General features: G+C 50.6%; 1 protein-coding gene across 9 annotated transcripts in view; it reads left to right on the top strand.

Moving 5' to 3' along the window:
• WNK3 (WNK lysine deficient protein kinase 3) overlaps window positions 1-12370 on the top strand; it is a 160820-nt gene that overhangs the window by 89612 nt on the left and 58838 nt on the right. For all 9 annotated transcript variants that reach the window (XM_053295654.1, XM_053295653.1, XM_053295652.1 and 6 more), the window contains one exon: window positions 1273-3885. In XM_053295654.1, coding sequence (XP_053151629.1) covers window positions 1273-3885 — 2613 coding nt within the window. The remainder of the gene's footprint in view (window positions 1-1272; window positions 3886-12370) is intronic.

The following is a 12370-nucleotide window of genomic DNA, read 5'->3' on the forward strand; positions in this document are numbered from 1 at the left end:
TATAATTGTGATGATCATGGCGTAGAGCTCATGAAAACCCCAAATCCACAATCTCAGAAAATTAGAATATTACATGGAACCAAGAAGACAAGGATTGTAGAATAGAACAATATCGGACCTCTGAAAAGTATAAGCATGCATATGTATTCAGTACTTGGTTTGGGCCCCTTCTGCAGCAATTACTGCCTCAGTGCGGCGTGGCATGGATGCTATCAGCCTGTGGCACACTGATGAGGTGTTATGGAAGACCAGGATGCTTCATTAGCGGCCTTCAGCTCTTCTGCATTGTTTGGTCTCATGTCTCTCATCCTTCTCTTGGCAATGCCCCATAGATTCTCTATGGGGTCAGGTCAGACGAGTTTGCTGGCCAATCAAGCACAGTACACTGTATACTTTTCAGAGGTCCGATATTGTTCTACAGTGGTCCCTCGACTTACGAAGATAATCCGATCCGAACGCACGTTCGTAGGTCGGAATTTTCGTAAGTCGAAAAGCGCATCCACGAAGGTCCGGAACACTCGTAAGTCGAGGAAACCGCATCTAAAAATTCGTAGGTCGAGGAAGCCGCATCTAAACCGGCAACGACTTCCGGTATTTTTTGTTGTTCGTATGTCGAAACATTCGGATGTTGAGTGCTTCGTAAGTCGAGGGACCACTGTATTTTACAATCCTTGTCTTCTTGGTTCCATGTAATATTCTAATTTTCTGGGATTGTGGATTTGGGGTTTTCATGAGCTGTACGCCATGATCATCGCAGTTATAACAAATTAAGGCTTGACTTCTCTCGCTTTGCATGTAATGCGTCTGTCTCATATATCAGTTTCACCTTTTAATTTGCATTAATGAAATTAATGGACTTTTGCATGATATTCTAATTTTCCGAGTTTCACCTGTAAATTCAACCATCAACCCAGCCTTTCCTTTGTTCTGCTTAGAGCATAGCTGGGACACATACCAATTGTCCTGTTACTGAAGGCCTGCTGAAATTGCATTGAGATACTACTCACTCTTTGCTACCCTACATATAACTCATAGACATGGTCATTATTTTGGAGCATTGGATGCATGTTGCCAAGGTGATGGAATTTCATAACTTGCTGTATATACACTTATGTAACATTCCCTGAATGTTTTGCTGATTTCTCTATATATCATTTAAAAATCTGTAAAATTCGTAGGGCAGTTGTGTTGGTGGGGGGCAGGGAGAGATTTCTTAAAATAAGATCTTGGTGCAAAGATCTTTAATGGCTTCAAAAATATTTTTCCCACCAGCTTCCAGATCCACAGTTATCCTATGTTGCAGAAGGGCAGGCTTTGGATGGATCCATCATGGGAGTCCCTCAGCAGATCTTGACAGCCACTTCCCCTCAGACTATTCCTACTCCACAGATGGTGAACCAGAATTTACAAGCTAGCATACTGTTGGACTCTGCTGCTAGAGTTGGTAATCAAACCTCAACTGCTGCAGGATCAATGGAAATGGAGCACACTTCTGCAAGTTTTGTGCCTGTTAGTCACTCACCAGTGCAGGGGCAGCCTTCAGTTCAGTTTGTCAACAACATAGCACAGGGCCTTCCTAGCTCATCAGCTTTGCAGTCAGTTGCACAAGGAGTTGCGTCCATGCAACAGCCCCAGCAAGTTCCCCAGCAGGTTCCATCTACACAGCAGCCCCAGCAAATGCCGCAGCAGCTGGTGCCCATGCAGCAGCCCCAGCAAATGCCCCAGCAAATGTCCCAGCAGGCGGTGCCCATGCAGCAGCCCCAGCAAATTCCATCTACACAGCACCCCCAGCAAGTGTCACCCATGCCGCAGCTGCAGCAAGTTCCCCAGCAGGCAGTGCCCACACAGCAAGCCCAGCAAACTTCCCAACAGGCAGCATCCACACAGCAGTCTCAGCAGGTTCTGCAGCAGGTGACATCCACGCCGCAGCAGCAGCAGCAGCAAATGGCATCCACACAGCAGCCCCAGCAAATTTTACATCAGGTGGCATCTATGCAGCAGCCTCAGCAGGTGGCATCCTTGCAGCAGCCCCAGCGAGTTCCCCAGCAGATGGTTTCCCTGCAGCAACCCCAGCAAGTGGCGTCCCCTCAGCCGTTGACAACTACACAGCAGCCCCAGCAAATTGCTCAACAGGCTCCCCAGCAATTTCCCCAGCAGGTGGCATCTACACAGCAATTCCCCCAGCAAGTGGTGTCTACGCATCAGATGGGCTCCCCACAGCAGGTTCCCCAGCAACTGGTGTCTGTGAAGCAGCCCCAGCAGATTCCGCTGCAGGTGACAGGCATGCAACAACTCCAGCATATTCCCCAGCAAGTGGCATCCGTTCCACAGCTTCAGCAGGTACCAGTCATGCAGCAGTCTCAGCAAGCTCCCCAGCAAGTGGACTCCATCCAGCAGTCTCCACAAGTTGCCCAGCAAGTTAGTTCCTTTCAACAGCCTCAGCAGGTGGGTTCGGTCCAGCAGCCTCAGCAGGTTGTGTCTGTGCATCAGATCTCTGCCATGCCGCAACAGATTGCAGCCATGCAGCAAAGCCAGCAGTATCCAGGAATGCCCCTAGATACTTTGGTGCAGCCTTCCCTGTCCCACCAAGAGCAGCAGGCTGTTCAGATGCACCAGTCCTCAGATCCTTGTCTAATGCAACAGATGTTATACCATCTGCCTCTGCAGCAACAGAAGCAGGAGCAATTTGTTCTGCATGCCAGCTCCACAGAGCAGGTGCCTGCTGCCACTCAGCAGGATGTGGAAAAGCAGCAGCAGGCTGAGCTCTCAGGTTCAACACCAGAACAAGTGACTTATCCCATGCAGACCCAGTACCAAGTGCAGGCCCAAGAACAATTCGTGTATCCAACACAGCTCCCACACCAGCTACAAGCTTCAGAGCAGACAGCAAACCAAGCACAGCCAACAAACCAGCTGCAGGCCTCAGAGCAAGCAGCACATCCGCTGCATGTTCCTTACAAAGTGCAGGGCCCAGATCAGTTTCCCTGTCCAGAGCTGGTTTATGCGGTTCCTGGGGTCTACCCAGGACAGCCCTTAGACCAATCAACATATCCAGTGCAGCCTTTTTACCAAGGGCAGGCAACATACCTAACCCAACCGCCACCATATCTTGCTCAGCCTCCAGAGGTCCAGCAGGCTCATTTAGCGGTACAGGTCACAGATCAACCAAGTTTTACCATGCACTCTCCTGAGCAATCACCATATACGATGCAGGATGTTGGCACTGGTTGCATGGAACAGCAGATCTGTGTAGCCCAACCCATGGAAGTCCATGCTTATTCCTCTGAGCAGCACCAGCCTGAGCCACCAACATATCTGATCCAGCAAGATTCTGCCATAGGGCACCAGCAGCTGCAGCCGCCTCATGTGGTGCACAGGATTGCAGAAGGACAACAGCCAGGATTGCAGGTCCCTTTTCTCCCATCACAGCCATCTCTCATACCCCAGATGCAGCCACAGCCTCCCTACCAGGAGTTCAGCCAGCATCCTGTTCCTCCATTGCAGGCTTCTGGCTCAGCTCAGCCCCTCAAAGCAACAATTCCTCAGTCTGTCCCAACCACGTTACAGACTGTGTCTCCTGTGCCAGAACAACTAGAACAAACATATACCACACAACCACCATCTGAAATGTCAGGGCTCCTGCACGGTGCAAGTCTCCTCCAGCAGTCTCAAGCATTTCAGCCAGCTGACAATAACCAACCATTTATGCCTCCACCAGTGCAGCCAGCATATGTTCAACAGCAGCCGATGTGTCCCGCATCAGTGATAGTAGCAGAGTCACTTGCCCAGGAGACACCTGTGGCAACAGCCCTGAACCAGCAAGCATCACTTAATGCAGTGACACAGCCACACCAACACCATGTTCAAGGACAAGACACCCCACAGGTATGCCTGTTCCTATCTTTTTTTTTTAAAGTATGTTTTTGAGCACATTTTCTCCCTAGCCCTGAAAATGAGAGAGTGAGAGTGAGAGCGAGCGATTTACAACATAATGTCTAGATATGTGAAATTTAGTTAATGTTAAGAACAGAGCCTGATTCAGACATTATGCTGCAAGAGTGTACAGATGTGTGTACACTTATACATGTATTTGTGTGAATGACTGTACCTATGTTCATCTGAAAAGTAAACCTGGATACAGGCCCTTCAAATGCATGGTACAGATAGGAAGTGTACTTCTGTACTTGCATTCAACATAACATGTGAATGACTGTTTCTCGGTTCTTGTTGTTAGGGACATCTCATGGGTTATCCCTCCCCACTAGCTCCGACACAGGACAGAAATCTGATTGGAAAAACAGATAACAACACGCCCACTTGGTGCTGAGGGGGATAACCCCGCCCCAGTTATTTCTGTCCTCACCTTAGCTCCAGCAGCAGATTCTTACTTCTCCGTGTATTTTCTCAATTCTTGCCTTTTCTGTCGTGTCCACTCTCCATTTTTCTTCAGTCTTTTATCTATATACAAGTGATTTCAAGCCCGTTTAAATAACGGGCGCTAGTAGGGGAGAGTTCCGCCGCTCGCCTTCCTTTCCCGCCCACCCGGCGGGCTCCCTCCTCCATCTTTCCCTCCCTCCCTGCCCTTTCTCCAGAGACCCAGTCGCCGGGCGGTCTCCGGACGGGCCACTGCCGGCCTCCGCGGCCGGGCCGGGCCCTTCATGGTCGCCTCTGTGCCGGCCTCCGCTCCGGCCTCCGCTCTGTCCCCGGTCTCCGTCTCTCCCTTCTGGCCTCTCTCCTCTGGCTGAGGCGGCGGCTCTGCCGCCGCCTCTTCCCCGGCTTCGCGGCGGCCGCTTCTGGCCTTTCCGCAGCCGGGCAAAGCAACCAAGATGGCTGCCTGGTCCCTGTGTCCATTTCTGCCTCGGCCGTACTGGGCATGCGCTCTGCGCATGCCCAGAACGGCCGAGGGAGGCACGGACACATGCCTTGGTGTCCACGGACGGACACCAAGGCTTTTATTAGAGAGGATTAAAAAAATAAAATAAATCCGCAGCTTTTATCTGTCTTCTTCCTCCCCCGCCCCCGTATCTCCACCTTCTCCATGTTGCATGGAGTAGGGGCATAGAGGGAGAACAGTTTTAGTGCCCAGGGGAACAAAGCAAGCCCACTTCGGACCGGGGTGCTCCAAAGCCCTCGGAGCTTCAACCCCTCCACGAGCCGCTTCTCCAGAAGCAGGCCCGGACGCCAGCGCGATGATCTCCGATGCCCCGTTCCCAATAGCGGCCCCCAAACAGCCGCCCGTTGCCGCGACGGTGACGGCTGCCTTTGAGCTGCTCGCTCCCGGGTCCGCGCCGAGCCTCCTGCCTTCAGGCCGCAAGACTCATTCGTCAGCAGCCCGGCATGCAGCTGATAGGAGTGCGGGTGCGCCCCACTCCCAGGACATCGTTTTTTTCGCGGCTGCCCTTTTCCAATCCTCCTCCCTGCTCGGCTGAGATTTGGGCGATAGCGGAGACCCAAGACCGCATCAGACGCAAAATGGTGGCAGAGGCGGGTAAAACGACGCGAAAAGAGGCAGAAGCGGCCATTTTGGTGAAGCAAGAACAGCTTCTAACGGCTTCTCCCTCTAGAGGGACTTCTTCCAGGGAGGTAACGGGGGAGCCTTTAAGTGTTTGTGGGGACCGGGGTCCTTCCGTACCCAGAGTTCTGTGACTATTCCAAAAACGGTACCGCCTGACTGGCAGGCATGGTTTAAAAATGCCATCATCGATACCATCTATCAAGTCAGGCCGATTAAGAGGGACAAAAAGCCTCATAAAAGGAGGAAGAGGGAGCCATCCCCCTCTGATAGTGTGTCCTCTAGTGATTCCACTTCTCCCCCCCTAAAAAGGCCAAGGCCAAAACAAAGCATCTCAAAGTCAAAAAGGCTGACCACCATAGGGGTGGGCCACATTCCTCTGATATATCCGATCACGATTCTGGGGACCCTAAGCCACTCAATCCCAGACCTATAGGGAAACCTGGCAGGAACCCTTTGCAACCCCTGATATCTGATGGGGAGGATGCTGGGGCTGGAGCAGGTTCTTTACCACAAGACCCAGAGCTCCCGGACAGGGAAGATGGAGACTGGTCGGGGGGGAGGATAATGACAATGCTTCTGTATCCCAAATACTTTTTGTGGCTGAGGATTTCAATCCTCTCATGTCCAGAATTATAAAGACCATAGGGCTACAACAAAACACAAACCCTGAACCCACAACCGAAAAAGGGGACTGGGTTTTTCCAAGAGCAAAGCCAAAAGACATTCTTTTGCCGTTACCAGAATTATTCGCAGAGGTAGTGAAACAGGAGTGGCAGCTTCCCGCGGCAAATAGGAAGCCCCTGGCAATATCTAACCGTTTTTATTCCTTTCAGGAAGAAGCCGCGGAATTATTTAAGACACCCTGTACAGATAAATTCCCTTGTGCCACGGGATGGCGAGGTAACCCTTAAAGACCCGGCTGACAAAAAAGTGGAGTCGGTGTTTAAGCACACGCACGATAATTCTGTTCAGGTGACCTGAGCGGCGGCAGCAGTCTCTATGGCCGCAAGGGCCTCCTTACTCTGGCTAGACGGTCTATTAAATGAACCACCGTCTGACAGTATTAGGTTGAGGCAGCAGCTGGTCAAGCTGCAAAAAGCACAGGCTTTTATAGCCGATGCCACTCTGGACTCCATCAGGTACTCTGCACGGGTGGCTGCAGCTTCCGTCTTAGGGAGGCGTCATTTGTGGCTGAAAAATTGGGCGTTGGACAACACCTCCGAGGGTAACCTTACAGCTGTTCCTTATGACGCCACTAAGCTCTTCGGTGAAGAAGCTCTAAAAGACGTACTGGGTGAGTCGAGTGATAAGCGAAAGACCATGCCCTCAGCAGTGCGCAAGCAGGAAAGGCCCCCTTTTAAGAAAAATTTTCAGCAATTCCAGCCCTTTCGGGGTTTCCGGCCCTTTAGGGGCCGGTACAGAGATGCTAGACAACAAAGAGGATCTTGGGGTTGCCAGCACTTCCCTTACAGGGGTGCAGGAAATTTCAGGCAGCAATTTGCCCAAGCTAAGCAAAAGCCCCAGCAATGACTGCCAAGCAGTACAGCTGGGAGGACGTCTAACAAGTTTTCTTCCCGCCTGGGAATCTTCTATAACAGATTCTTGGGTTCTGACAGTGTTACAAGCCGGCTACAGAATAGAATTGGATGCCCCTTCCCCCCGCAGGTTTGTCCCCACCCCGCAATCTCGCTCATGGCAGAAACATGCCGAGATGCTGCAAGCCATCCATCACCTTATGGAGATCGGGGCGGTGGAGCCAGTTCCCTCCCCTCAGGAGGGAGGGGGCGTCTATTCTATTCTATTCACCATTCCCAAAAAGGATGGATCAAAAAGGGCTGCCCTGGACTTAAAATTCCTGAACAAGTCGGTCAAAAGAGAACGTTTCCGTATGGAGACCTTAAGGTCAATTTCAGAAGCCCTACACCACCTGGACTTTCTATCATCCATCAACCTGAAGGAGGCATACTTGCATGTGCCCTTACACCCCGAAAGCAGGAAGCTACTACGCTTCAAGTACGCAGGGCGCCATTTTCAGTACGCAGCGCTGCCCTTAGGTTTGTCCACTGCGCCCAGGGTGTTCACCAAGGTCTTGGCACCTCTGGTGGCACATCTTCGACTACGCGGAGTTCGTCTTCGCGTATTTGGACAATTTGCTTGTGCAATCATGCACTCTACCGGAAGCGCAACAAGACCTAGCGTTAACAGTGGCAGTTTCATCATCGTTGCGGTTTCATCATAAACCACCAAAAAAGTCAACTGAAACCGAGCCACCATATTCGTCATCTGGGTGTTGTGATAAATATAGTCGAGGATCGTCTCTTCCTTCCATGGGATCGCTTCACAACTATCACGCAGGAAATAAGGACCGTCTTGACACTACCATCAGCCCTCCTCACGTCCCTAGCAAGGCTGTTGGGCCTTATGGTGGCAGCGATAGAAGTTAGGGGTGTGCAATTCGGGATTTCGGGTGATTCGGCTCGCACCCGAACCGAATCACCCCTGTTCTGTTTTGTGCCCGAATCTGGGTCACCCAAATCACCCTTGATTCGGTTCGGATTTGGATTTAATCCGAATCCGAATCAATTCGGGGGGGTAAAAAGGGGCCCAGGGGCAAAATTTTGGGGTGGGGTGGTAGTGCCCAATGGGTAGAGTCTACCACCCCAATTTCAGGGGGTTTGGGCAAAATCCTGATTTTTGGTGAATTTTTAAAGTTTTAGTGACTTTGGGGCAGTTTGGGGGCATAGCATGGGATCTGGGCAAAAGGAGTGGGGTGGGGTGGTAGTGCCTAATGGGTGGAGGCTACCACCCCAATTTCAGGGGGTTTGGACAAAGGGCTGATTTTTTGAGAATTTTTGAATTTTTAGTGACTTTGGGGCAGTTTGGGGGCAGAAAGTGGATCTGCCCCAAAATAGTGGGGTGGGGTGGTAGTGCCTAATGGGTGGAGGCTACCACCCCAATTTCAGGGGGATTGGGCAGAGGGCTGATTTTTTTAGAATTTTTGAAGTTTGGGTGTCTTTGGGGCAGATTGGGGGCAGAAAGTGGATCTGCCCCAAAGGACTGGGGTGGGCTGGTAGATAGTGCCTAATGGGTGGAGGCTACCACCCATCCCCAATTTAAGAGTGATTGGGCAGAGGGGTGAATTATGGTGAATTTATTTGTATGAGGTTTGTCTTCATAAGGTGAAGTGTGCTAAATTGATTACTTCCTCATATTATTCATAGTAAAGGAAAGTGTGAAAAAGTGAAAGTGGGGTCATGAGAGTTGTTTAATTGAAAAAAATTAGCAAATGAGATTTTTTTCAATTAAACAACTCTCATGACCCCACTTTCACTTTTTCACACTTTCCTTTACTATGAATAATATGAGGAAGTAATCAATTTAGCACACTTCACCTTATGAAGACAAACCTCATACAAATAAATTCACCATAATTCACCCCTCTGCCCAATCACTCTTAAATTGGGGATGGGTGGTAGCCTCCACCCATTAGGCACTATCTACCAGCCCACCCCAGTCCTTTGGGGCAGATCCACTTTCTTCCCCCAATCTGCCCCAAAGACACCCAAACTTCAAAAATTCTAAAAAAATCAGCCCTCTGCCCAATCCCCCTGAAATTGGGGTGGTAGCCTCCACCCATTAGGCACTACCATCCCACCCCACTATTCTGCCCCAGGCCCCACTTTCTGCCCCAATCTGCCCCAAAGACATGAAATTTTCAGAAATTCACCAAAAATCAGCCCTTTGCCCAATCCCCCTGAAATTGGGGTGGTAGCCTGCACCCATTAGGCACTACCACCCCACCCCACTCCTTTTGCCCAGATCCCATGCTATGCCCCCGAACTGCCCCAAAGTCACTAAAACTTTAAAAAATCGCCAAAAATCAACCGTGAACCCAATCACCCGAATTTTTCGTGCCCGAAATTTGGGTGATTCGGCTCGTGCCCGAAAAATATCGGGGGACATCGGGGGTGATTCGGTTCGGCCCCGAATCACCCAAAATTGTTCGTTTCAGGCACAGATCGTTCTGTGCCCGAAATTTTTTGCACATCCCTAATAGAAGTAGTCCCTTGGGCGCGATTACACCTGCGCCCACTTTAGTGGTTCCTGCTTCCACATCAGCAGGCCATAGCGAAGAAGAAAAAATTGTGGCTGTGCCTTCCTCCTCAGCTTCGGAAATCACTTTGTTGGTGGTTGAACCCGGTCAACCAATTTCAAGGGAGGGAGTTCCTGGACCCACCAAGGCTGTTAGTAACCACGGATGCGAGCGACAGGGGCTGGGGGGCGCACTGCTTTCAGCTCTCCGCTCAAGGTCGCTGGGACAAAAACGAAAGGCCCCACAGTATAAATTGGAGAGAGCTCAGGGCCATTCGCTTGGCACTGGAGGCTTTTCATCCCACAGTGCAGAACCATCATGTCCTCGTAAGAACGGACAACATCACGGCAAAGGCCCATGTGAACCGTCAAGGGGGGACTCGATCCCAGTCCCTACATAAGGAGGCGATTCTACTTCTCTCTTGGGCAGAGACGAACATCAAGTCTCTATCAGCGCATCATCTCAAAGGGGAACTAAATCAGGTGGCAGACTGGCTCAGCAGAGAAGACCTCCATCCGGGAGAATGGGGTCTCAATCCGATGATATTCCAACAAATCACAAGACATATGGGCGTCCCGATAATGGACTTATTGGCGACACCGAAGAACGCACAACTAAATCATTTCATGACCAGATCCCCTGCAAGGGGGCAGCGGCAGTAGACGCCCTCTCAAGTCCTTGGCCAAAAGGACCAAGGACTATTTGTGTACCCACCAACGCCCCTGCTAGCCAGGGTAATGAGGAGAATACGCCTGTTGCGGGCCCGAGTGATTCTTATAGCGCCGTTCTGGCCCAGGCGACCATGGTTTGCGGAACTGTTACACCTGGCTGCAGAACCTCCGTGGGAACTTCCAGTCAGCAACGATCTCCTGTCTCAAGGGCCTGTTTTTCTCCGCAACCCGAGTTGGTTAAGGCTGACCGCATGGAGACTGAGAGGGGACTGCTGAGCCAGTTCGGGTACTCCTCAGGAGTTCTACGGACGATGTTAGCATCACGTAGATCATCAACCAACCGGATCTATCAGAGTACCTGGCGGGCGTTCCTGCGTTGGTCTTCTCGTCACTCAGTTCCTAGGGGTACTGCTACCCTAAAACACTTGCTACAGTTTCTGCAGGAAGGATTGGAGAAGGGCCTGAAACCGAATACTTTGAAGCGCCAAGCGGCCTCTCTGATAGGTCTTGTATCCGGTGTCTCACGCTCTTCCCTCCAGTCTGACCCTCACCTAAAAAGATTTCTCAGAGGGGCCACCTTGATGTCTCCTCCAGTCGTACATAGGTTTCCGCCATGGAATTTGCATGTGGTTTTGAGAGCCCTCCAACACCCTCCCTTTGAGCCAATTTTGACTATTCCACTTAAAAGTTTGTCTTATAAACTGGCTTTCTTGGTCGCAATAACCTCGGCTAGACGAATTTCAAAGATGAGAGCTTTATCAATTGGCAAGTCCTTCTGCATTTTTCAGAAAGAGGCGGTGCGGCTTATTCCTGACCCCTTCGTACGACCGAAGGTATTGTCGGTCTTCCATCAGTCTCAAGAAGTCGATTTACCCTCTTCTTGCCCGCATCCAATGCATGAGCGGGAAAAGCTCTGGCACAAACTGGACGTGCGTAGGTGCTTAAAGACATACATTATCAGAACTGCACCTTTAAGGAGTACGGACGCGATGTTTGTGTCGTTCAATCTACAGTCTGTGGGATGCACCGTGACTTCTTCTATGATCGCTCGATGGATACGGTCATGCATTATGATGGCTTACGAGGCTCAACACATGACACCTCCGTCTCATGTCACGGCACATTCCACCAGGGCAACAGCTGCTACAGCGGCCTTTTCATCTAATGCCCCAGTACAGGACATTTGCAGGGCTGCCACCTGGTCAGCGCCATCGACATTCACCAGGCACTATAAGATTGATCCACATGCCATCATCCAGGCGGCCTTTGGCAGGAGGGTCCTTCAATGGGTCCTTCCGCAGGAATAGGCAGGGGCGCCCCCGCCCAAGTTGGCATAGCTGTGGTATGTCCCATGAGATGTCCCTGGCAACAAGAACCGAGAAAGGAGCATTGGTTTCACTTACCGTGAAGGCTTCTTCTGGTTCTTGTTGCCAGGGACATCTCGACCCACCCAGTTGGCGCCTCCTGCCTGTTCCTGTCAAGAATTGGTCCTGTGTTTTTGGCTAGGGCGGGTGGTGTTCACAAGTACTATTAGGAGGAGATGTTCGCATTCACTGTTAGGAACATTTCAACCTCCCCTGAGTTACCGTTTTTATGGTTCCTTCTTTTTTTTCTGTTTTCCCAAGTTTACATAGAGGATTACTGTTATTATATATGTGTATTTGTCTCACTCACGAGTCGATTCGGCCGAAAGAATTGGGGCGGGGTTATCCCCCTCAGCACCGAGTGGGCGTGTTGTTATCTGTTTTTCCAATCAGATTTCTGTCCTGTGTCGGAGCTAGTGGGGAGGGATAACCCATGAGATGTCCCTGGCAACAAGAACCAGAAGAAGCCTTCACGGTAAGTGAAACCAATGCTCCTATCTGTGTACACTGTACGCTCATTGTATTAGTGTTGAACATAATGTGTGAATGGATCTTGGGTCTCTCCTAGTTCTAGGGAATTCACCCCAGTATCTGCTAGTAAGTGCACATATCTGATTTGTACTCTCTAATCTGCCAGCAATAGAATTATAATCTGCCAGGTGGAATTCTTGCGCGTAAAATACTATGTGCATGTTGTTTAGCTTGTTACTATCGCATCTCTTCTCTA

Source organism: Hemicordylus capensis, chromosome 2, assembly GCF_027244095.1.
Source record: "Hemicordylus capensis ecotype Gifberg chromosome 2, rHemCap1.1.pri, whole genome shotgun sequence".
Lineage (NCBI taxonomy): Eukaryota > Metazoa > Chordata > Lepidosauria > Squamata > Cordylidae > Hemicordylus > Hemicordylus capensis.